We start from the raw sequence: 26,747 nt of genomic DNA, 5'->3' as shown, positions 1-26,747 counted from the left end.
AAAAGAGAGAGAAGGTGGGCCCTCACTCTAAAGGATGTGTCAAAATTGGAAAGAGTCAGCGAGGGCAACAAAAATGATTAGGGGCCTGGGACCATGACTTATGGGGAGAAACTGAGGGAACTGGCGCTATTTAGTTGCAGAAGAGAAGAGTGAGGGGGGATTTGATAGCAGCGTTCACTACTTGAAGGGGGTTCCAAGAGGATGAAGCTAGGCTGTTCTCTAGTGTGGCAGATGACAGAACAAGGAGTAATGGTCTGAAGTTGCAGTGTGGGAGTTTAGGTGGATATTAGGAAAACTATTTACCAGGAGGTGTGGTGAAGCACTGGATAGGGTTGCCTAGGAGGTGGTGGAATCTTCATCCTTAGAGGTTTAAGGTCGCAGCTTGACAAAGCCCTGGATGGGATGATTTATTTGGGGTTGGACCTGTTTGAGCAGGGGGTTGGACTAAGATGACCTCCTGAGGTCTCTTCCAACCTAATCTTCTATGATTCTATGACTAGCTGCTCCAAGAAGCAGTCATTTAAGATGTCAAAGAAACTGTATCTCTGCATCCCATCCTGAGGGGAACATTACCCAATCATATGGGGATAATTGAAATCCTCATTATTATGGGTTTTATTTTAACAGCCTCTTTAATCTCCCTAAGCATTTCATAGTCACTATCATCGATCCTGGTCAGGTGGTCGGTAATAGATCCCTATTGCTATATTCTTATGATTAGAACATGGAATACTATCCATAGTGATTCTATGGTACAGTTTGGTTCATTTAAGATTTTTACTTCATTTGATTCTATGCTTTCTTTCACATATGTGCCGCTCCCAAACCAGCATGACCTGTTCTGTCTTACCGATATATTTTGTACCCTGGTATTACTGTGTCCCATTGATTATCCTCATTCTACCAAGTTTCTGTGATGCCTGTTATATCAATATCCTCATTTAAAACAAGGAACTCTAGTTCATCCATCTTATTATTTAGACTTCTAGCATATTATTTACACTTCTAGAGGATGCAAGTTTCTGTGTGTCACAAACAAAGAGCAGAAGAGACACAGGTAAGGAGCAGAGAGGAGGTGCCTCTCACCTTCTCAAAGTACATGACCTCGTACTGCACTGAGCTCCGGCTGCGGTGTCGTGGGGCTGGCCAAGACACAGACAGGCTGCTGTCGTCACGTTGGGTGAGAGTCAGGTGGGACACTGTTACTGGAGCTGCAGGGGAGAGCAATGGCATGAAACAGAATCAGATGAAAACACAAACCAAATCCCCTCCATCCTCCCAGGCTGTGTGGCCCCTTTGCACAGATTACAGCTTCTCCCATTGCTGCCCCTGCTGAGCCTCCAGTACTGCATTCAGCTCATCCTTCTCTGGTGTGCCTGAGGGAAAGCCAGAGATCCAGTAGTAAATCACTGGTGATGGCCAGGGCACTTCAGCTGTAATTTTGTTGTACTTTCGAAACATTATCCACACTCACAGTAGCTCTATTAATGCAGCACCAAAGTGAAGACTTTAAATGCAGAAAGGAATTTCCAAAGTTAGGGCTCCTACAGCAACATGAACACACCCGCACTTAACACCATACGGGTGCAGCTCAGCTCTGACAAGTGACAGTGAAATGCCATTGTGAGACTCCATATTTATCATCTCTCAGTTAGTCCAGGGCAAACGTGCTCTGTTTAGGTGTGAAAACATGACCCTCTAATGCCAGCACCGTGAATTATCCTGGGATCCAAGAGCCAAGCCACACTCTTTCCATATCTCGCATCATAGTTGGTGTAGAAGAGAGTGGTGAGGTGGGAACCTGCAATTGTGAATGTCCTGACTTCAGTGTGTTTAAAGCCTATATTTGCATCAAGATGTTGTTGTTTGTTTGTTGCATGTATCAGGCAGGGAGGTGTCTCACTCTACAGGCCCAGTTCTGCTCTGTTACGTAGGAGCAGGTCCCATCACCTTGCAGCTGTGTAACTGAGAGAAGACTTGGGCCCCGTCATGTCTGCAAAGAGCCTGGTGAACGTACTGATTTTTCTGAACGATTACAGCCACTATTTTGGTTTATAAACAGAACAGGAAAGTGACTGACAAAGACAGTGATAGAGCTGAGATGCCAGAGCTACAGGCACCTTAGAAGAGATTCAGTCAATAGGCAGAAGGCAGGTACCAGGCTGATGGGCGCAGTATAAGGAGAGAGATAAGATGAAGAAGGCTCAGAGACCCACATTGACTCTTCTCTTGCCTCAAAATCGCTCCCCTACCCACCTTGGCGACTCACCTGCATGCCCGACAGAGACCCAGATGGCAGGGGAGGCCCGCTGGGGGAAAGGGCTGACCTCTGAGACACCATTACGTGCCATCACAGTGAAGCTGTAGTTGGTATAAGCCTCTAGACCATTCACATCTATGGATGTATTGTTGAGGCCTGAGGCACTGGGGGAGAAGACCACGCTAGCCTCACATGGCTCACATGCCAGGACAGAGCAGCGCTGGCATGAGACACTGTAGGTCAGATCCTTGCGCCCACCATGGTCGCTGGGTGGCTGCCACCAAAGAGACAGTTGCGTCCCCAACAGGGAGAAGCTGACATTGCGGGGACTAGAAGGGGGGCCTGCAGAGAGTGGAGGAGAGAGAATTAGATCCAGCATACAGGCTCCAATGCACAAACCAGTCTAGTAGTTTCCCTTCCCCTCATGAGGCTCAGGACCTGCCTCTCTCCCCACCGCATAAGGCATTTCCCTCTCCACAGCACCAACATCCCCTCTCTCTGCATCTGGATCTCCCCCTCCTCTCTCCCCCTGACCCTTCCTCCTCTCCACATCCCCTTTCTCTCCTCCCCCAGCACTGACTCACGAGTGCAGGCAACACTTTGACTCTCAGTGGGTGCCCGGTAGAAGCCCAGGTTGCAGGGACAGGCTGTGGCCCCTGTAGCACTGGATGAGCTGTTTGGGGGGCACTTGAGGCAGTGCTCAGTCTCTGGGGAGTGACGGTAGAATCCTCGCTGGCAGGCTGCGGACACACAAACAACAGGGAAGCACAGGATTAGTGGGAAGTAACCAGCCAACCCTGCCTGGCTCCCTCATCTTCCACCTCCACAGCCCTGGTACTCCTCCCTTTCTCCTGCTCCCAGGGATAGGGAATAGAAGATCAGGGCTGCTGGAGACTGCATGTGGGAGGTCCCTGTAAAAATCAACAGAACACTTAGGACTTGGTTAGCCTCAAAGAGACTCTTCCCAACATACATCCAGCACATTCCCTGTCCCTTCAAGATTTACACCAAACCTGGCTGTGCCACCCTGAGCTGCAAACACCAGAGGTGAGTGTGGTGTAGGCAGCTTTGGAACTGCTAGCACTTAGTTTTCTTGCACTACTCCTCTACCTTTCTGGGGCATCTGCCTGTCCCGAAGAGCAACTGTGAGGCAGATCTGATGCAGCTTGGTACCAAAAAAATGCCCACATTCCCATGAAGACCTTCCTTTTGTTCTTTCTTATTTGCTTGTTTCCCTTAATCTAAAATAAAAGTCTCACTGGACATACAGGGTTTCTCTTTGGGCTGGGAAATCCATAACAATGAGGGGTGCCCACTGACACCACAGGTTTAAGTCTAGGGACTGTGAGCATGGGTGGCCTTGCTGATCTTGACTGCTGTAGCAATGCATTGCCTAGCTAGCCTCGGGGCATGTAGGAATTTCTAGATCAATGTCAACATCCTGGACTACACTTGGATGAAGCTGGACACGAAGCCAGTGTAGACTGCAAAAAAGATGTGCCATGCGCTTCCTATGGCCAAAACCACTAAGTCAGAGGGCAGCTGTATTCTGCATTGGTTGTAGCATCTCAGGAGTCTTCTAGGGAAGCCCAAGGAAGAGCACTTGCAGTCACCCAATAGGGAGGTCACAGGCATGGGTTACCGTGGTGAGGTTTGCACCACAGAAATGACTGTAATCATCTGACTCAAAGGAGATGGAAAGAGATGCTCCACACCACCAATGCTATTTGGAAACTGGGGAGCAGTTGAGGGACCCAGCAACGTTTCCAGGATCCAGGAGCTTATTGACAAAGGGCAGGCATACCCCCTTCAACAACAGGGTCAGGCACTCTCTCTGCCACAAATTCAGGCTTCTCCCTAACATCTGACACCGCTGGACTGAGCCTCAGCCTTTTATTTCCATCCACCCATTGTCTTGGCCAGGGAGAGCAGGCAGACAACACTATTCAGGTCTGATGACACAGACTTGCATGTCAGTTGCATAATAATGGTATCATGACCCAAAGAGTATCACAGCCTCATCCATCAGCTGTGGATACACATTGAGCAGGTAAGCCACAAAGAGTGAAGCCTGCAGAGTGCAGGAAGAGGGAACCACTGAGGACGTGCAAGCACTTGCCCAACAGCACTCGCTTGTCATCTTTCAGGAAAAAGCATAACCATTCAAGTGTAAGCCCATCTTTACTGGCCAGGATCTGTAGCTGAATCAACAAAATTACATGCCCCGTGGTATTAAAGAGTACTGACAGATCTAGAGAAGAATTGAGCATGGAACCCTGGCTAGGGCTGAGTGAATAACTGATTTGTCAGTTCAGTCAGTGAACTGAAAAAATATTCAGTTCCAAAAATGTTCTGATTTTGTCAGCAAATTGAAAAAGTCTGCTTCAGGCCAGGAAGCTATCTCTGGGTATGTTTACACGGCAATTAAAATCTTGCGCGTGGCCCATGCCAGCTGACTCAGGCTCATGGGGCTTGGGCTTGGGGGCTGTATCATTACACATCGATGTCTGGGACCACCATGCAGGATCCTAGAGCTCAGGCTCCAGTCCAAGCCCAAAAATCTATACGACAATTAAACCCTTCTAAGCAAACCCTAGTCAGATCACTAACACCGCAAAACGGGCAACCCTCTCAGCATACAACTCTCAACCCAACCCTACAGACCTCCTCTTGTTCGTAGACTGGAAGGACAAAAGCACTTATGTGATGCTCATTCCCCAGGGACCTCAAAACCCTGTACAAACCCGGGGAAGCAGCAGCACTATCACCCCAGATAGACAGGAGGCTGAAGAACAGAAGGGAAGTAACTTTACCAAGGTTGCAAGCAAGTCAGTGGCAGAGTCAGGAATGGAACTCAGGTCTCCTCACGCTTACTGAAGCGCACCACCTGCCAGGTATGTAGAGATGGCATATATACCCAGTCCCTGCTGCTAGGGGGAGCAAGGGCTAAATGGGGAAACCAAGTGAGGAGAACAACCACTTCAGGGGATAGCCACCCTACATCCTGACTTTACCCCAGAAGCCTGACTTTCTCCACCCTGACTTCCTCCTTCCCTCTGAACTCTTACTTATCCAGCAATATCATCTGCATCCTCTCGTCACCTGCAGCAATCCTGCTATCAAGCAGCTTTGGGGGTCTCTCTCCCCCTGCCCCAGGTGGCAAGGACTTTAGGTGGGCTGCCAGGATTGGACAGGGCCTGGTGAAGCAACAGCCTCCAGGGGTTTCCAAGTGCTACAGGCTAGGAGTGGCATGAGTGTGTTTTTATATCCTCCCCTTACGCTGTCCTGATATATTTCCTCACGTACCACTGTTCTCCCCTCTCCTGCCCAGCATGGCTGGTGTTGGTGACAGTTGGCAAGCCCATCAGAAGACAACGGGTGGAGATGAACCATCATTTGGTATGTGGCAGAAAGGGCATTTGATCTTGCCTCCCCCCAGCTCCCAAGACTTTTAGGTTGGTGCTGAGCGCGGCAGATTTGGTCCAGTTGTCCCTGTGTCATGACAGAGGGCATCTGGGCCTGGCCAAACAGGAAGAGGAACAGAGAGTCTCTGCCTTACCAGCCAGACAGGAAGCAGCAGCAACTATGGCCAGAGCTGAGCATGGAGCAAGCTGGACCCTGATCCTTGTGCCAGGCCAACCATTTGTGAGGACCCCCTCCGCCCCATCATTGCCCATTCCTCAGGATAGGACCAGCCAGCTACTTCCCCACTCCCCACCAGGATGGGACCAGCCCACTAACCCCCCACAAGCTGGCACGGCCTCAGCGGGGAGGCGGAAGCAGGGATGCTGGCACTCTCCTCTCCTTCCCTGCGTTTTTCTGAAATGATGGCCCTGGATGAGGACCACCTAGCTAGACAGAGTGGGCTGCTGCTTCTAAAGGTATGAAAACAAGGTGGGAAGTTTTAGTGTGAGCCTGTGGAGGGTATGCTGAAGAGCAGGGGAGGGAACACACCCAGGCTCTAACAGGATAGAGGCATGCCAGACAGACAGGATTATGTCACCACATCGAGCCAGCTGGAGAGAAGGGAATGAACCCAGGTGAGATGGAAGGTGCAATAGTAACAAGTGCCAGCAAGGGGCAGCACCACACCATGAAGGCAGATTCTTACTGCAGCACAGAATGTGGAAGCTTGCTTCCCTTACCGGTGTCCTCAGGGACCCCTGCACACACTGCCCCTGGGGGCTGGGGTGGCTGGATGCCAGGACGGGGTTAAGCAAGGTGGTAGGGGTGGCAGAACTAGGGGAGGAGGACAGGCTAGTGCCACAGCAATGGAAATATTGTGAGACTTGATGTATGTTTTGGTCCCTGCAATATTTCCTCTGTCCCTGGGGAGGATGCATTGTGAGAAGGGGCAGCCTGGGCTCCCTTGGTGCAGAGGAGAGAGGTGGGGGCTGGAGATAGGTTAGGTGGGATGGGGTGGCCAGAGAGAGCCATGTCATTTCAGGGATGTGGTGAGAGCTGTTTCCACTCCAGGGCAGGAACCTCTGCAGGTAGTCTAAAAGCAGCAGGTGGAGTGGGAGCAGGAAGGTGGGTGAGGGGCTGCTCTGGAGGCCTGGGGGGGAGGGATACTGAGCTGCTGCAGCCACCCTAACTGTGCCATTTCCTCGTCCCACCATTTGTATCTGAGGCCCAGGTGAGAGTTTGCCCCACTGCTGCCCTCCCACCCCTATCACCCCAAACTCCCTGGCACACATCCCAGCCCCAAACCTTGCCCCCCATTCAAAGCAAGGTTCCCCTTCCTCTGTCTGGGGGGCAGCTGTGCCAGGTCCCCATCCAGAGCTGAGAATTCTGATTCACATGTGGAAAGAGGATATGAGAAGGGAACAAGTTTCAAATAAATCAGATACAAACTGGGGTGACCCCGCCACATTAGCAGAAAATGAGGCACCCCTCCCCTGTGTGGGCGGTACAGAGTGTGGGACTGGCCCAGAGCGCTGTTGCCATCGCTGCCGCCACGTCCCACCCAGCAATTATCTTTAACAAGGCCTCTGTGGGCTCATCAAACAGGAAGAGGAACAGAGAGTCTCTGCCCTCAGTGCACCCAGAGTGGGACGTGACTCCCCGTTAGAGACGTCAGCTGAGCCATTCCCAGACTTCTTGTACCCTGCCCCTCCTCCCCACCCCCAACTGCCTGTTCTCTCTGCCTTCCCAGTGCACCCCGATAGCGTTTGGGCAGTTTTGTTGTTTGGAATTAAAGTCCGAAGGAATCAAATGGGGAAAACAGGTTCTGGGAAAGGCAAAAGACCAGGACCGCCTTCCTGAGGGCAAAGATCAGAGCCGGCTGCCCTGCCCTTCATTCATCATTATTACAAGTATTTATTTGGTGCATGTCACTAGGGTGACTGGGCACCTTACAAAGATTAAGCTGAGGCAATCAAGAGTTCAGTAATAAGAGACCAACCCACATACTCCCTGCTGCTTTGCCAGCCAGCTAGGAAACCAGGGGACCCAATTGGTTTGGAAGGCTTGGGCAAAGAGAGGCATTCTGCACCTTCATAATTAATTGTATTACCGCAAGGAGCTAATGCCAGAGGTGCAGGCTGGCCACTGGGAAAGCTATGGCACCAGTGCCCACAAGCAACATCTTTGGGATGCAGAGCCGTCTATCTCCACATGAGGATAGATCTATGGTGAGTGCAAGGGGGTGAGGTGCCTGGGTGTAGACCCCTTAAGGCTTTACACTCTGATATCGGTACCTGAAAAGTCACCCAGCAGTTTTCTGAACTAGTGGACAGATGGGATCCCCTCACACTCCAATTGCTATCCCTCCTCATCCTCCTATTCCAAGGCAAAGGTCAGAGATGTCTTCCTTGCGATGCCCTCCTTCCTTATCAGAGGGTACTGGTCACAGTTGGATCTCCCCTCACCCCCATCCCATCCCAGTGAAAGACTCTCCCTGCCTTTTCAGCCCTCTTCCCATCAGAGGACAAAAGCCAGAGCTGAGTCCTCCTCATCCCCATGCCAGGACAGAGCTCTGATCTGGACCCCGTCTCCTTCCAAAGGGAAAGGTCAGAACCATGATCCCTGCCTCTGCCGCACAGGGTGGGTTCAGCGAGAGATCTAGATTAGTTCTGATCCTTTGCATAGCACTTGGCCCCTTGCCACTGGAAATCAGCTGGAATGGAGATGTGGGAAGACAAACAGGTGCCCTAGACTACCCTTCCTTCTTTGCATCCACCAACAAGATGCCACTTCAGGCTTTGCCATTCCCTCATACAAACCCCACCCACCACCCTCCGGGCGACTACCCTGATCCCTGCTGTCCCTTGGGAGGACACATCTGGCTTCAGCTATACTTGGGTTGGGAGGGGGAGTAGCCAGGACCTGGAGGCCATCCCACTTCCTGGTAGCGGTGAGAACCAGCCCAGGCATGATGGATTCCTTGCCCCTTCCCAGGAGAGTGTGCTCAGCTCCCAGGAGGGTGGGGAGAATTCAGCAGCAACAGCTAAGTGGAAAAACTGGCTGGGCCATTGAAGGAGAGCAAAGGGGAGGGGCAGGGATCTCATGCTGGAAGTCTCCCTTAACCCTTCATCAGCTCCCAGAGCAAGACTGGAGCGGAAAGGCAACAGCAATCCAAACAGAGATCAAGTCCCCACAGTGCAGCAAACAGAGGGAGAGCAAGGCAGGGAGACAAAATGGCTCAAGGCCCCTACAGACCCCTAAGAACCCACTGCAGATTGCCTGACTCCCTGTGCACTTAGGCTCCCACCAATTCTCCCTTTCCTCTTCATTCCCTTAGCTGCAACTATGTAGCACATGAGCAGGAATGTATCACTTGTGGGCCCTGTAACTGCCTGGGCACAGTCACCACCCCCATCAGCAATATAGGAACAGCAATGTGCCATCCACATAGGCTCAACACATCCTCTTTCTCTCCCAGCTGCTACAGGCTGGAAGATGGTCTACAAGCACCTTCTCTCCCCTCGTTGCCAAAGGGAGACTCAGTCTACTGCTATGATGGGCCCAATTCAGTCTGCCAAGCGCTCCCCTCCAATACAGCGAGTGTGCCCATGGTCGCTCATGCACTTGTTCTGCCTGAATGCTGAGCTGGGCCGTGCAGGGGCTGCTATACTCATTCCCCAACACAGCAGAATTCTCGCTCACTCAGGGAATGAGTGTGCACAATACAGGAGGAGCTCTGACCCTTCCCACCGATGCACCCAAGTTCCTGGCCATGGGGAATAAAGGTGCTGATCTGTCCATCTGCTCTACCCTGACCTAGCTGCTGCACCCCAGAGAACAAGGCTGCCATTTAAGAGTTGGGAGCCGGCTGCTGAGTGAGTCAGTGTCGATCATATACTTACAGCTCCCAAAAACCAGCTGCAGACCTGAAGCGCTGCTGGAAGGAGACCAAGAGGGAGTGGAAGAGTGTGTGCAACTGTTACTCCTGACAGGGACAGGAATAAAAGAGAGAAATAAAGAGAGAATAACTGAATCACTGAGAGACAGACAGGGCACAGCCAGCAGGGGTGAGAGATGGGGACAGAGAGAGACAGTAGCAAAGTCAAATGCACTTAGAGCAGCTGTTGGTCAGGTGACTATAACTCACCTCTCACCCCCCTGCAAACACTGCTGGATTGTATCACTCCCAGATCTCCATCTCTCCATCGTTCCCCTTGCACCTGACTGCCCCCTTCCACACTTACCTACACAGCTTCTGTCAGCCTCCTCAAACCCAACAGCACACAGGCACCGGCCCATTGGCACCAGCCACTCCCCATCAGCACTGCAATGCATCCTGGGTGGGAAACCTGCTTCTTCGGCTGCGTCCTCTACACAGACCCCTCGCACCTCTGTGAGCCCCTCTGAGCCTGCCAGTGTCTCTGAAAAGTGGGCCAGTCCCACCACTGTTTCTGGGCAGGTCTTGTAATATACCCGGACAGAGACCAGAGCCACACAGGCCCCAGAGTTCTGGAAAGCCAGGTAGAATCCGCGCTGAGACAGCTTCCGTATGGGGCACACTTCCACATTCAGCTGCATAACGCCTGACTCAATGTCCCGGCTTGTGAAACTCCGATCTGCTGCCACTGTGTTGACCTGAAAAGAAGAGGAAGAATCAAGATCTATGGAACCGGAAGATCTTCCTCCAAGGTTACATTTGTCATGCATCTTTCATCCCAAAACCCCTGTGACAAGAGTGCTGATGCCTAATAGATGGGCCAGCACACTGGTCACTGTAGCCTCAATTAGTTTCCCCAGTGACAGTTGATTGAGGAAAATAGAGGAATTAGCTAATTAGATGGGGAATCTGGGTGAGTGAAGGAACTAATTGGCTCATCAGCTGACTCTCTTGATAAAAGGCAGGAAGGAAGCATTAGCAGGAGGGGAGGACAGGCCTAGCTATGCCCAGACTGAAGCTGATCCCAAGAAAAGGAGGTCTCTTGTCCTTTCAGGGCCCTGAAAAACAAGTAATAGGGATATAGGTATTATAATTGCTGTTATTGTACTGCACAAGTGTTGATGGAGGTAACTTGAATAAATTCTATGGAGTGGACACTATAAGAAGAGAGTCTGAAGGGTTTTTGCAGTGATCAAGGATCAGGTGTGGGGGAAGAAAACCTATGCCCTGTTACAGCCTTCACTGTAACTCCTTTCTCTATGGCCTCTCCCTAGCCCTGATGCTCTGGACTCCAGGATCTGCCCATCTTTGCATGTGGATGACTAAGCATGAACACATCAAACCAGTGCACTGGTTCTCCATTGTTTCCCTCATTTTGTATAACTCCTATGGACGTCCCCCATCTGCCTCACAAGCTTAGTTTCTATTCTTTCCTCCCAGCTCTCCACTTAGCTTCTCTTCAAGAGCCGTGTGACTGATTCATTATTTATACAGCACCTAGCATAACAGGCCCTGATCTCAGTTGGCCTTTGGGCACTGCCACAGCACACTTACAAACTACAGCAAGAAGTCATTCTTCTGGGATGGATAGTTTCTTTTTCTGTCATCAATTTGTCTACCAATAAACAGTGATAGTCTTTGGATTTGTTTAGTTGAAATTACATGTTGAATAAACTGCTGCTGACAATTCTCCATCTGTCCAGCGCTTGTGAGTCGTCCTGCATGTGCCTTTGATATTTCCCATCTGTTGATATAATCCATAGGGGACAATGGGTGTGTTTCCAGTCCCTGGCTAGATGGCATCACTCCTGCACACAGGCTTTTGAGGCAAATCTGAAGTCCTTGGGAGTTTGACACCTAACTCCCTTAGGGCTTGTCTCCTCTTACCAGAGGATCAATGTTGCAGCGATCGATGCATCAGCGGTCGATTTAGTGAAGACTCGCTAAATCGACTGCTGATCGCTCTCCCGTTGACTCCTGTACTCCACCTGATAGAGACAAGTAAGGAGAGTCGATGGGAGAGTGTCTCCTATTGCCATCACATAGTGTAAGTAGACCTAAGCTACGTCAATTTGAATTATGCTATTCACGTAACTCAAATTGCGTAGCTTAGATCGACTTTTCCCTTTAGTGTAGACAAGGCCTTAGACTCCTCTGAAAACCCCAGCCTGAAACATCTCTGCAGTTAATTGGTAATCAGCTCACCAGAAACTTCAAGTGGGCTCAACTGCCATCTTTGGATGCAGCAACAGCAGATGTGAGGGGTGGGGAATTGGGACAGCTGTTGCCGTAAAACTGGTTGTAAAGAAGTAGGTGTTAAAATTCCACAAAAAAAATTTGAAATCACTTCTGCCTCTGCCCCAAGGGGGAGGGAAAAAGGAGATGCAGGAAGTGTTGCCTAGTGGATACAAAACTGGACTGGGACTCAAGAGACCTGGATTCTATTCCCAGCTCTGCCACTGGCCTGCTGGGTGACCTTCAGCAACCCTCTTCACCTCTCTGTGCCTCAGTTTCCCCATCTGTAAAATGGGAATATGATACTGTCCTTCTTTTTAAAGTGCTTTGAGATCTACTGATGAAACATGGTAGATATCAAAGAACATAGGCCATACCTACAGGATGTGGGACTCTGATTTGGGAAACAGTGACTCTGAAAAAGATTTGGGGCTTGTGGTAGATAATCAGCTGAACATGAGCTCCCAGTGTGATGCTATGGTTAAAAGAGCTAATGTGTTCCTGGGATGCTTAAACAGGGTAATCTAGAGCAGGGGCAGAGACATTATGTTACCTCTGTATTTGACATTGGTGTGACCACGGCAGAATAGCGTGTACAGTTCTGTGCCAGCAAAAAGAACAGGAGTACTTGTGGCATCTTAGAGACTAACAAATTTATTTCAGCATTAGCTTTCGTGACCTACAGCCCATTTCTTCGGATGCATAGAATGGAACACACAGACAGGAAATATTTATACATACAGAGAACATGAAAAGGTGGAAGTATGCATACCAACTGGAAGAGTCCAATCAATTGAGATGAGCTATCATCAGCAGGAGAAAAAAATCTTTGAAGTGATAATTGAGATGACTCATAGAAGGTGTGAGGGAAATAACATTAGGGAATAGAGTCAATAGGTGTAATGACGCCAACCATCCAGTCTCTGGTTAAACCTGTAATGTATCTAATGTGCATATGATGCGAGGTCCAAGCAGTCGCTCTGGGAGTCGGAAGTGGTGAAATCACTCAAGTCTCATGAGCTGATAGAGAGGTGACAGTGCTCCACTGTTGAATATGTAGGTCCTGATGTCAGAATTGGCCATATGTGCGTAGGGACTGTCCGGTGGAATGTACTAGCAGAGGGGCATGTGGCAACATGAGCATATATGCACGTGTAATGGCTAGCGTGAACGAGCCCTGAGGTGAGTGATTAGTCCTAATGGGTCACTGAATAGATAGTGGACCAGAGCTGGACAGTCGGGCTGCAGGAGTAGGGCTGGGTCAGTGATGATGCGTGTGGCAGTCTGGTGAGTTAGTGCGCAGGTGGGGCTGTCGTAAGTGAGGACAGGCCTGCTCCCAAACGGAGCATGACGCACACACAACCATCAGTGGAAGGACATGTCGTCCAGGATAGTGAGATCTTGATGAGGCGTGGAGAGGTTAGGGGCTGTAGGTGATGTAGGGCTCGTATTCTGGGCCTGTCCTGTAGTAAGTGGCTTCTGGGTACTCTTCTGGCTCTGTCAATCTGTTTTTCACTTCAGCAGGTGGGTATTGTAGTTTTAAGAATGCTTGATAGAGATATTATAAGTGTTTATCTCTGTCTGAGGGATTGGAACAAATATGGTTGTATCTTAGAGCTTGGCTGTAGACAATGGATCGTGTAGTGTGTCCTGGATGGAAGCTGAAGGCATGTAGGTAAGTATAACGGTCAGTGGATTTCCGGTATAGGGTGGTGTTTATGTGACCATCGCTTATTAGCACAGTAGTGTCTAGGAAATGGACCGCTTGTGTGGACTGGTCTAGGCTGGAGTGGATGGTGGGATGGAAATTGTTAAAATCATGGTGGAATTCCTTGAGGGCTTCTTTTCCATGGGTCCAGATGTGCCCACAATTCAAGAAGGATGGTGGTAAATTGGAGAAGATCCAGAGAAGAGCCACAAGAAAGATTAAAGGACTAGAAAACCTGTTTTACAGTGATTGAGCTCTTTGAGTCTATCTATTTAACCAAGAGTTAAGGAGTAATTTGATTACAGTCTATTAGGATCCACATGGGGAATAAATATTTGATAATAGGGTCTTCAATCTAGCAGAGAAAGAGATAATATGATCCAATGACTGGAAGCTGAAACTTGACAAATTCAGACTGGAAATATGATGTAAATTGAACAGTGAGGGTAATTAATCACTGGAACAATTTATCAAGGGTCTTGGTCAATCACTGACAATTTTAAAATCAAGACTAGATGTTTTTTCTAAAAGGTTTGCTCTACAAATTATTTTGGGGATGTTCTAAGGCCTGTGTTATACAGGAGGCCACAACGGTCCCTTCTGCCCTTGTAATCTATGAATAAGAGCTGGGTGATGATGATCTCCTTCTCTTTAGTACTGGAAGTCCCAATTTCCTCTTACCTATCAAAATCCCCAACTGCCTAAATCTCCAGAAAGTGAGGGCAGCGGGAATGAATAGAAAAACATGAATTTAATATCAAAATAAATAACCCAAATTAAGTTACAAGATACTTGCATTTTTCATTTTCCTGTTTAATTCAGTGCAACTTTCTGGGCTTGAGTTTACTAAAAGCTTCTGCAGAAATTTCAAGAAGAATTTATCAACGATGTGTTGCTGAGAATGAAGAGGGGAGGACTGCCAAAGAATATAAGTCTATGGCTTGCCATAAAACACACTGGGCCTTGATTATGCAAGACTGTTTACCAGAAAGCTGAGAGTCTCTTCACTGGAATTCAGCTGCTTTTGGGGCAGAAGGGACAACAAGTACCATATCCAACTGAAACTGCAGGAGAAACATAGGGCGGCAGAGTGTAGTGACACAAATAAGAATTTGGTCCAGCCAGTGAGACCATTGCCTCCACCCTCAAAGAAAATGCCATGCACTCTTTTCTGACCAGTGATGAGAGCAGGAGATTAGGCGTCAGGAGACCTATGTCCTATTTCTTTATCTGTCCTGACTTGTTTTATTACCTTGGGCAAGTCACTTGTTCTCTCTTGGTCTCAGTTTCCCTATTTGTAACATGGGGATGATGATGTTTGTTAGAACCGTTTACAGTCCTTGGATAAGTAAATGGAAAGCACTACGATCAATATTAAATGTTCTCAGTCCCTCTATTCAACAACTTATTTGACAACTGGTACCTCCTGCAGCAAAGAGGGCCCTGACCATCATGCTGGGGCAGCAGCAAAAGAGCATTTCCTGTGCTCCCTAACCCTTGATTTCCTTGGAGGTCTCCCATCCGGCCAGCCCATCTTGTTTAGGTTGGGGCGGAGGGATCAAAAGGATCCCCAACCCCATTGCTACTGACCTTGGTGAACAGGGGGCGACGGAACTGGATGCCGACATCCTGCTCTGACTCCATATAGTAGAGATTGAAGGTCTCTTTGCAGGTCACTACCTCACCCTTGAAGCTCTTGCAGTCACGCACAGTGAACTTTAGCTCCACGTAGATGCGGGAGGCTGCCTCACCCCGGTAGATCCAGTTGGTCCGGAGCCAGTGATCAGTGTCGCCCTCCGAGAGCACGCTGCAGTCCTGGTACATGTAGATGGGGGTGCTGTTTATCATCTGCTGCACCTCGCTCCACTGCTCCCAGGGGAAAAGAAAAGAAATGAAAACACACACAAACGAACTCATGTTATACAGAGACGAGACATATAACACTTAAATATGCAATAAAACAGACCTACAAGATCCAAGTCTCTGCAGACTTGGGACTCAGATCCTGAGTAACCTCAAGGCCTTGAATAATGAACAAAATCTGCTTCTGGTTCAGAGCTTTGAGCCGGCCTTAACACTGTGAGCATGGAGAAATAAATATGATCTGCAATCTGGGTCTGACTCAGGTCTAGCTGACAATGACTCACCACTTCCCCTGAACATGGGCTCCTGATGCAATGCTACCCCAAAAGGGCTAATGTGATCCTTGGATGTATAAGCAGGAGAAGCTCAGGTAGGAGTGGGGAGTTTATATTATCGCTGTATTTGGCACTGGTGCAACCACTGCTGGAATGCTGTGTCCAGTTCTGGTGTCCACAGTTCAAGAAGGATGTTGAGAAATTGGAGAGGGTTTAGAGAAAAGCCATGAGAATTATTAAAGGATTAAACAATATGCCTTCTAGTGAGAGACTGAGCTCCTGGAGTCTATTTAGCTAAACAAAGAGAAGGTTAATGAGTAATGATCACAGTCTAAAAGTACCTACAGATGGGGAACAAATATTTGATAATGGGCTCTTCGATCTAGCATAGAAAGGTGTAACATGATCCAGTGGCTGGAAGTTGAAGCATGACAAATTCAGACGGGAAATAAAACACCAAATTTTAGCAATGAAGGTAATCACCTTTGGAATAATATGGAATACATCTGTGGCGTAATCTCCATCACTGGCAATTTGTAAACCAAGACTGGGTATTGGCTATGTCTACACAACAAGCAAGGGGTGTGATTCCCCTGCTTATGTACACATCTTCATGCTGGCTTTCATTCAGTTAGCATGAGTATAAATAGCAGTGTAGCTGTGGCAGCATGCGTAGCGGCTGCACGGTGCCAAGTACAAACCTGACTGAGACCTATGGGTATGTAGTGAGTATATCTAGTGCCTCCCATCTGCCTCTGAAAATTGTGTCACCTGAAGGTGTATCAGACTCTAGCATATCTCCCCTCGACAAAGGCAACAGCAGCTTGGAGAGTAGAGTGGGTGAGGATATGGGTCTGTCACAGAATCTCATTGTGGGAGGGTCAATCACAGGGCTTTCTTTCTTAATCCTAGTCTAAAATAACTCATTTAAAGTATACGGTTACTCCTTGTGCGTGGAAACACATAGCTGCCACACCATTCAGTTAGCATCTGGGCTCACAGCTAGCTCATGGGGAATTTTAAAGTAAATAAGCATTTTCTATGCTGCAAAAGAAAGCAAAAGATTTACTGGATGGTTTACTAATTGTGTAAATCTGTCAGTGACAATCCAGACTAATGTGTTTAGTTGCATCTTGTAGAAACACTCTCCTCTTGCTTATTGTTTTTCATAAATATGTTTTAATTCTTTTCAGGAAACTGGAAGACTGCTTACATAAATGATTAATGTTTAACCCTTTCAGCCAGCATGGTGCTGCAATGGCACCTACCTGATGAACATCTGGAAACACAGGCAGAGACAAGAGACCCCATAATAGAGAGATGGTTTGGGGACAGTTTTCATACAGCAGGCAGCACAGGAGAGGTTGACCAACCGTTATTTCTTCAGGAGGAAGTTATACTTTGGTAACAGATTCATATTACCTGCAGCAAAGTCTTATCTGAAAGACAAATATTCTGCTGCAGCTGAAACCTGCACAGCCTCATTATACCCAGGGACCTAATTTGGCTATCATTTCCACTGATTTAACTCCATCAATTTCAGGGGAATCATTCCTGATTTACACTGGTGGAATAAAGCTCAGATTCAGCATCATGTTGGCTATTTGAAAGCCACTTTTCCACAGGAAATCATACATTATTTATTCTGATAGTCTGCAGCAGCTATGGGTAGCTTCTTCTTTTAGTCTGGTCTACACTACAGACCTATATCGATATAACTACATCACTCAGATGTGTGAAAAATCCACACCCCCTGAACAACGCACTTATACCCACCCTAACCTCCAGCGCAGAGAGCACTAGGTTGGCAGAAGAGCTTCTCCCATCGACATAGTTAATCCACCTCCCTGAGAGGAGGTAGATAAGTCGGTGGGAGAAGCTGTCCGATCAACTTACAGCACCTTCATTAAAGCACTAAGGCAGTGCAGCTGCATCGCTGCAGAGTTTTAAGTATAGACTTGCCCTTAAGTCTTGTTTATAGAATCAGAGACTATCAGAGTTGACCTATCCCCAACTAAATCATCCCAACTTGACTTTAAAAAACCTCTAAGGAAGGAGATTCCACCACCTCCCTAGGTAACCCATTCCAGTGCTTCACCACCCTCCTAGTGAAAAAGTTTTTCCTAATATCCAACCTAAACCTCCCCCACTGCAACTTGAGACCATTGTCCTTGTCTGTCATCTGCTACTGAGAACAGCAAGCTCATCTTCTTGGAACTCCCTTTCAGGTAGTTGAAGCAGCTATCCTATCCCCGCCCCACATTCTCTCTCTGCAGACTAAATATCCCAGTTCCCTCAGACTCTCCTCAAAAGCATGTGCTCCATCCCCTAATCATTTTGTTTGTCTCTGCTGAACTCTTCCAATTTTCCACATCCTTCTTGTAGTGCGGGCCCAAAATCGAGACAGTAGTCCAGATGAGGCCTCACCAGTGTGTAATAGAGGGGAATGATCAACGTCCCTCGATCTGCTGGCAATGCTCCTACTTATACAGCCCAAAATGCCATTAGCCTTCTTAGCAACAAGGACACACTGTTGACTCATATCCAGCTTCTCACCACTGTAACCCTAGATCCTTTCTGCAGAACTGCTGGCTAACCGCCTGGTCCCTAGTTTGTAGCAGTGCATGGGATTCTTCCACCTAAGTGCAGGACTCTGCACTGTCCTTGCTGAACCTCATCAAGTTTATTTTGGCCCAATCCTCTAATTTGTCTAGGTCCTTTGTATCCTATCCCTACCCTCCATCACATCTACCTCCTCCCAGTTTAGTGTCAGCTGCAAACTTGCTGTATGGTGCATCCACAGCATCCTCCAAATCATTAATGAAGATATTGAAACAAAACCGGCCCCAGGACGACTCTTGGGCACTCCGCTTGATACCGCTCCAACTAGACATGGACCATTGATCACTATCTGTTGAGCCCGACGATCTAGCAGCTTCTATCCATCTTATAGTCCACTCATCCAGTCCAACGTCTTTAACTTGCTGGCAAGAATACTGTGGAGACTGTATCAAAAGCTTTGCTAAAGTCAAGAATAACATGTCCACTGCTTTCAACTCGTCCACAGAGCCAGTTATCTCATCATAGAAGGCAATTAGGTTAGTCAGGACTAATTGCTCTTGGTGAATCCATGCTGACTGTCCTGATCACTTTTCTCTCCTCTAAGTGCTTCAGAATCGATTCCTCGTGGACTGCTCTTGTGATTTTCCAGGGACTGAGGTGAGGCTGACTGGCCTGTAGCCTTTTTCCAGTCATCCAGGACCTCCCGGATCGCCATGGGTTTTCAAAGATAATGCCAATGGCTCTACAATCACACTCTCGGATGCAGTGCATCCGGCCCCATGGACTTATGCTCATCCAGCTTTTCTAATAGTCCTGACCCAGTTCACCTCCTCCATGCTGTGCTGCCCAGTGCAGCAGTCTGGGAGCTGACCTTGAAGAAGACAGAGGCAAAAAAAGCATTGAGTACATTAGCTTTTTCCACATCCTCTGTCACTGGGTTGCCTCCCCATTCAGTAAAGGGCCCATACTTTCCTTGACCTTCTTCTTGTGCTAACATTCCCATAAAAACCTCTTGTTACTCTTAACATCCCTTGCTAGCTGCAATTCCATTTGTGATGTGGTCTTCCTGATTTCACTCCTGCATGCCTGAGCAATATTTTTATACTCCTCCCTGGTTATTTATCCAATCTTCCACTTCTTGTAGGCTTCTTTTTGTGTTTAAGATCAGCAAGATTCACTGTTATGTCCCTTGTCTGTGAAGTGTTCAGCAAGCTGCCTGCTGTTTGTGTGGAATTTACCGGGAATCACCAATCACTAGGCTGAGAGTTTGTCAATGACTGTTTCTCATTGGCATAAACAATCATGTTCCCTGCCACAGAGGTCCAGGAGCAACCATGGGTACCACAGGGTGTGTTTTAGCAATACAGAGACTAAAGTGGATGAAAAGTAGGTTGAGGATCAAGGTAGTGGAGTGGGGAAAGAGAAGACCATAAAGGTTAACTAACTGCAAACCTGACTCATAGACTCATAGACTTTAAGGTCAGAAGGGACATTATGACATCTCTAGTCTGACCTGCTGCACAATGCAGGCCACAGAATCACCCACCTATTCCTGTAACAAACCCTAACCTATGTCTGAGTTACTGAAGTCCTCAAATCGTGGTGAAGACCTCAAGGTGCAGAGATCCTCCAGCAAGTGACCCCTGCCCCATGCTGCAGAAAAGACGAAAAACCTCCAGGGCTCTGCCTATCTGCCCTGGAGGAAATTCATTCCCGACTCCAAATATGGTGATCAGTTAAACCCTGAGCATGTGGGCAAGACTCATCAGCCAGCACCCAGGAAAGAATTCTCAGTAGTAATTCAGATCCCACCCCATCTAACATCCCATCACAGACCATTGGGCATACTTACCTGCTAATAATTATAGATCAATCATTGCCAAAATTAGAACTCCATCATACATCTCCTCCATAAACTTATCAACTTAGTCTTGAACCATATATGTTCTTTTTCCCCCACTACTCCATTGGAAGAATGTTCCAGAACTTCACTCCTCTAATGGTAGAAACCTTCATCGAATTTCGAGTCTAAACTTCCTAGTGTCCAGTTATACCCATTTGTTCTTGTGTCCACATTGTACTAAGCTTAATAATTCCTCTCCCTCCTGATATTTATCCCTCTGATATATTTATAAAGAGGCAATCATATCCCCCTTCAGCCTTCTTTGGTTAGGTCTAACAAGCCAAGCCTTTGAGTCTCCTTTCTAAGACAGTTTCCATTCCTCGATCATCCTAGTAGCCAACTCTGAACCAGGGCACGCGGGCGGGGGGGGGGGGGCGAAGCGGGCAGTTGCCCCAGGCCCCGCAGGGGACCCACGAAAGTTTTTCAGGGGCCCTGAGCAGGGTCCTTCACTTGCTTTGGAGTCCCTAGAAAACTGTTGCAGAGCCTGGGCCCCCAGAGCTTCTTCTGCTCCAGGTCTTCGGCGGCAGTGGCTCCTTCCACTCTGGGGCGGAAGAAACCCCCACCGCCGAATTACCGCTGAAGACACAACTCTTCGGCAGCGGATCCCACTTTGGTGGTAATTTGGCTGCGGGTCTTTGCGGCACTTCGGTGGCGGGTCCCAGAGCAGAAGGACCCCCCCACTGCTGAATTACTGCTGAAGCGGGGGCCCCCCGCCCCCGAAGACCCCAGACCCCCTGAATCCTCTGGGCGGCCCTGCTCTGAACCTGTTCCAGATTGAATTCATCCTTTTTAAACATGGGAGACCAGAACTGCACACAGTATTCTAGATGAGGTCTCACCAGTGACACTGAAAGAGACAGAAGAAACTGAAGCTGGAATACCTTGAAGGCGCAAGAAAATAAAGAATAAAGAGAAACCGCAAAGCCCAGGGAGAGGCAATAACTATAACGTCATATATCAGAGGGGTAACTGTGTCAGTCTGCATCTGCAAAAAGCAGCAAAGAGTCCTGTGGCACCTTATAGACTAACAGACGTATAGGAGCATGAACTTTCACATCCAACGAAGTGGGTATCCGTCCACGAAAGCTCATGCTCCAATACATCTGTTAGTCTATAAGCAGGGCCGGCTCTAGCAATTTCGCCACCCCAGGCACGACACCATGCCGCGGGGGGCGCTCTGCCGCTTGCCGGTCCCGCGGCTCTGGTGGAGCTGCTGCGTCTGTGGGAGGTCCACTGGAGCTGCAGCACCAGCCGACTGTCCGCAGAAAGGCTTGCGGCAGGTCCACCGGAGCCGCCTGCCGTCCTCCCAGCAACCGGCAGAGCGCCCCCCGCGGCGTGCCACCCCAAGCACGCGCTTGGCGCACTGTGGCCCGGAGCCGGCCCTGTCTATAAGGTGCTACAGGACTCTTTGCTGCTTTTTATAACGTCATACACCATTTGAGGCAAACACATCGAGAATGGTATAGATTTGAACTTAACTCTGGAGACATGATGAGATAGAGGACAGGGATGGGTGGGTAGATGGGAGACATGGGAACATTGTGATGTATTTTTCAAGTTCATTACACTGAAATAGGCTTTTGGAAGGTTTTCTGCATACAGCAGGGGTTGGCAATCTATGGCACGTGTGCCAAAGACAGCATGGGAGCCGATTTTAAATGGCACGCTGCTGCCTGCTGGAGCAGTAGCCATTAAAAATCCTGCCCAGCCCAGCCCACTTTTCTCCGCCCTCTGCCTGCCCCCCACAGGGGCAGGAGCATGGGCGTGTGCACGGGGTGTGCTGGGTGTGCCCAGGCACACCCTAATGCAGGGGTGGGCAAATGGCCCACTCTCCTGGCACGGCAAGCTGCGGGGTCCACGCTCCTGGGCTGGAGCACCCAGCTGAGCACAGCAAGCTGCCAGCCCCTCCCTCGCCATTCCCCCTTCCCTGGAGCCATGCCGCTGTGTGCGCAGAGCTCTGGGGGCCGGGGTTGCGTGCTCCTGTGGGGTAGTGTTTGGCTCCACAGGGAGGCAGATAAGCTCCCCCCTCCCCTGGAGCCATGCCGTCCCGTGCACAGTGCTCTGAGGGGTGGGGCTGCCTGCTCCTACGGGGCAGCGTGTCTGGCTTTGCACGGAGCAGAACATGCTGCTTGGAGCCTCATGGTAAGGGGTCCAGGGCCAGGATGGTTGGATAAGGGGCAGGGCAGTCAGGGGTCAGGGAGGGTTGGATAGGGGATGGGATCCAGGGCAGAGTGGTTAGGGGCGGGGGGTCTCTGGAGGGGCCAGTCAAGGAGCAGGGAAGGGTTGGATGGGGCACGGGAGTCCTGGGGTCTGCAGAGAAGAAGTGAGGGCAGGGCCTTGGGAAGGGGGGTGGTGGGTGGAATAGGGGCATATCCCCCCAGCCCTCTGCCCTGACGCCCCCTCACACACACCCAGCCCTCTGCCCTGAGCCCTCTGCCCCACTTACTCTCCAGGCCACTGCCCTGAGCCCTGTACCCTCCTCATATACATCCAGCCCTCTGCTTGACTCCTTTACACCCCCACCTCCACAACCCCAGCCCTGACTCTGGCACCCCCACACACATCCAGCCCAGCCTGCCCTGACTCTTGCACCCCCCACATCCCCACCCCCACCCTGAGCACCAAACAGGGGCCCCTGCACACACACCCTCACATTCCCACCTGCACCCCTCGCACCAAATGGGAGCTGCCCAGGTAAGTGCCGCCACACCCAAATCTCCTGCCCCAACCCTGAGCCTCCTCCTCCATTCTAGCTCCTGGTCAGACCCTTCACCCCCAGCCCTGTGCTCAGTGCACCCTCACCCTCAGCTCAGTGCAGAGAGAGGAAGAGAATGGGCCAGAACCAGGGAGAAGGTAGGTACCCACTGTATGTGGGCAGGGCCAGGACCCCAGACCGGCAGCAGGCTTAGCATGTCCGGCAGCCAGGATCCCAGCTGGCAGGAGCCGGTGGATGGAACCCCTGAGTGGCAGTGGGCTGAGCCACTAAGCCCACTGCTGGTCTGGGGTCCCGGCTGCCAGCCCCGCACAGCCTGCTGCCAGTCTGGGGTTCTGGCTGCTGGACCCTTCCCAGCTGGGGTCCCAGCCACAGGCTCTGCTCAGCCCACTGCCGGCCTAGGTGAACAGAACCCCAGACTAGCAGCGGGCTGAGCGGGCCGGTGGCCAAAGATCAACATTTTAACTTAATTTTAAAAAAGCTTCTTAAACATTTTGAAAACCTTGTTTATTTTACAATACAACAATAGTTTAGTTATATAATATATAGACTTGTAGAGACAGAGCTTCTAAAAAACATTAAAATGTATTACCGGCATGCGAAACCTTAAATTAGAGTGAATAAATGAAGACTCGGCACACCACTTCTGAAAGGTTGCCGACCCCTGCTATACAGTATGGCTGTATGCCTGCATGTGTTGGAAAATACATGAGTATGCTTTATAAAGGAGGTCAGAGTAGATGATCACAATGGTCTCTACTAGCCTGGGAATATGAGGCCCAGCAACTGCGCTGCACTGTTTGCCACAGGCAAGGTATTTAAGTGTAGCATTTCAGATGAGTACCATAAGCTGGCTTAGTGATTTTGTATACATGTTTGAGGGAGGGGAAGGGTGGCAGTGGCTGGAAAGGTTCGGAAAGATATTTTCTAAAGTACAGGAAGTTAGTTACAAGGATAGGTGAAGAAAGGCCATGGTCCAGCTACAGACAACACTCAGCTAAAATGAGATCTATGTAAAGACTCCCATGGACTGGATGGCAGTCCAGTGGAAGATGCTTGGGGGGAGGGGGCAGGGGGCTTCAGTGACAAATATGCTTGGGAAATTCCAAAGCTTTCTATTGTAGCCCAAATGTCGGTGTACACAAAAGGGAACAGTTTCAAATATGACTTAGGCCCTTAGGTGCTTTTGAAAATTTTACCCAAAGTTTGGGACAAAACTACCGAGTTTTCCCCACCTGCAAACAAATAACAATGAAACTGTCAACAGACCCTATACAAGTTAGACTGATGGATAAAGCAAAGCAGAATGAAGTCATCACCTATTAACACCCACGATTTTTCCCATTAATCAGTTCAACATTTACATTCAGCAAACTGTGAAGTATGAAACATTGATTAAAGGGTTAATCAGCTCACTAGTTGCTAGGCAGCAGTGTCATGTCCTTGGAACATCAGCAGCCAATCAGAGTTTGTGCCTCTGATGCAATGCTTATTAATTCAATGTCCTTGCAGAATTGTGTGGGTGAAATTTGGCTCAATCACTCTAAACTACTTGCCCTTCCAGCTTGCCTTCTGGTGGTATTGAATTAATCTCCTCTAAAACAGTTGTTATCTTTCCATTTTATCTCTACACTCTACCATTGCTCCAATCACCATAGGTTGGCAATGAGGAAAAGAATTGATGCTGCTTTAGGAAGAGAGGGAAAAACAGAGAAAGGGCCATTTTAGCAGTGAGTCTGAATCATGCTTTTGTGATTCTACAGAGAGCATTAGAACTCATGAGAAGCATCTAAGAGTTTTTAGAAGCAGGGCCGAGATTTTCAAGACAGCATCCTAACATTAGGGACCTGGTTTTCAAAGAGGGCTAAGCACCTTATCCACTCCACTTGGGATCAAAAAAAGTGATTGGGTACTCCATACTTTTGAAAAATCAGCCCTCTTATTTAGGCACCTACTTTTAGGCTCCTAATTAAGCAAGTCTTGGCTAAATAACTTAAGAACAATGCAGAAAGAGAGCCAAGTTCTTGCCATTGTTGTGCCCAAAGGCATTTGGTCAGCTAAAGGACAAATCCAGGATAAACCAGGTTTAAGGTTACCATCAGAGTGCTAAGTGAATGAATAGCTCTTAAGAAAGCTATTTTAGCAAAAGTACCATTAGTGCTCATAGACAGGCGGAAGCAGCACAACAGGCTTGGGCTTCCCTGAGCAAGTGTGATTTTATGTCAGGAGAATGGCCGGGAGGTAAATTTGTTCAGGGGATTATTAGCAGTGAGCTGAGCAGTAAATCAGTAAAGGCAGCCTTTGGAGAAGACTGGTCTTGAATCTGAACTCTGGCCATTGCGAATAATTGGGAGAGCCTTAGATATGGTATTTAATGATTTAACTTTGATCACTGGCAATTTTTAAATGGAGAATGGATGTTTTTCTAAAAAAATATGGCTCTAGCCTAGTTCAGAGAGGAATTAATTCAGGGAAGTCCTATGGCCTGTGTTATACAGGAGGTCAAACTAGATCAGGGTTCTCAAACTGGGGGTCAGGACCCCGACTAGTTTGCATCCAGCATTTATAATGGTGTTAAATATGTCAAAAAGTGTTTTTAATTTATAAGGGGGGGGGGGTTGCACTCAGAGGCTTGCTGTGTGAAAAGGATTACCAGTACAAAAGCTTGAAAACTACTGAACTAGATAATCACAGAGGTCTCTTCTGGCCTTAGTGTCTACGAACTGCATAATGCTGCTCTACACAGGCATACTAAAAATTCTGATCATAGAGCAACATGGAGCCAGAAAGCAAGACTTGTAAAGAGATCAGCCCTTTGTTTTCACTGACTGAGGACTAGCACTGGATATATTCAGGTTTAAAGACATTCTAGAATTGGGTATGATCACAGTGGAGGCAGATCAAGAATGGATGTGGGATTAGGATCACCTTTCAAAATATGGGAGTCAGCAGGTCATGGCCCAGATACGGGGCCAGTGTGCTGTAATGCCATTAAGGGGAATTTAGGGCACTATTCTCAAGCTCTGCAGCCCACAATATTCTAAGAGAAGTTAGACAGTTTGCTCTCTGACAGTTCTCTACATTCCCAAGAGCCCACAACATGACCTGTGGAGACCGGGGGTGGAAAGGTAAGGGGGGAGAAAGACTGGTAGGGGAACTACATAAGCACAAGTTGTACAGAATATGTGCAAAAAATCATATCTGGGCAGTTCCCACAAAGGCATAAAGATCCAAATGGAAACAGACACTGGAAATTTTGTTGCCATTTTAAAAAATTTGCAAAACGGTATGTGCAGAAAATGTAAATTGTGTCCTGAGTTCTAGCGTCAGGTAAAGATATAAACAAAGAATCTTAGAAAGAGGCAGTGCTTAATTAGCCCCGGTACCATTGGGCTTGCTGCATCAGTTATGAGTGTAAAAAAATGCTTGAGCCACAGCACTTTTTTTATTATAAATTAAGCACCGGAAAGAGGCAAAGGCTCTGTTCTATCTGGCAAAAATAGGATCGAGAAACCAAATTTCTACCAGACTTGATAATGGACTCAACACTGTTAACTGCCTAGGGAGAGGTCTAGATGAACAATGATAACTTATATAATAGGTCATAGCCCAAGCCTAATGAGTTGTCATGACAAGCCTGAGTTTTCTCAGATCATCTTGACTTTGACCTACAATGTCCCTCACCACCTTCCCACATGATGTCTGTCTCTCTCACACACACATCTACCCCTGCTACATAGATCCACTTTGGCCTACTTTGCAGGCAAAGATCAACCTCCCATTCCCATCAAAAAAACCCAACACACCTCAGAGAGGAGAAAGAGCCTTGCATACATATCCCACTGTGTGCCTTGGTAGCTTCAGAGCCTGAGCTCCAGCCTGAGCC

At 48.6% G+C, this 26,747-nt stretch overlaps 1 protein-coding gene across 1 annotated transcript in view; it reads right to left on the bottom strand.

Annotated features, from left to right (window-relative positions):
* The window catches only part of EPHA1 (EPH receptor A1), a 79,168-nt gene that overhangs the window by 28,617 nt on the left and 23,804 nt on the right, over positions 1 to 26,747 (bottom strand). The window contains exons 3-7 of the mRNA XM_075071145.1: positions 15,136 to 15,411; positions 9,910 to 10,300; positions 2,845 to 3,000; positions 2,270 to 2,602; positions 1,087 to 1,211 (exon numbers count right to left, since the gene is read on the bottom strand). Of these exons, the coding sequence (XP_074927246.1) occupies positions 1,087 to 1,211; positions 2,270 to 2,602; positions 2,845 to 3,000; positions 9,910 to 10,300; positions 15,136 to 15,411 (1,281 nt within the window). The remainder of the gene's footprint in view (positions 1 to 1,086; positions 1,212 to 2,269; positions 2,603 to 2,844; positions 3,001 to 9,909; positions 10,301 to 15,135; positions 15,412 to 26,747) is intronic.

Source organism: Chelonoidis abingdonii, chromosome 1 (genome assembly GCF_003597395.2).
Source record: "Chelonoidis abingdonii isolate Lonesome George chromosome 1, CheloAbing_2.0, whole genome shotgun sequence".
NCBI classification, from domain to species: domain Eukaryota; kingdom Metazoa; phylum Chordata; order Testudines; family Testudinidae; genus Chelonoidis; species Chelonoidis abingdonii.
Note: the sequence above shows the minus strand (reverse complement) of the source record. Positions and strands in the feature narration are given on the sequence as shown.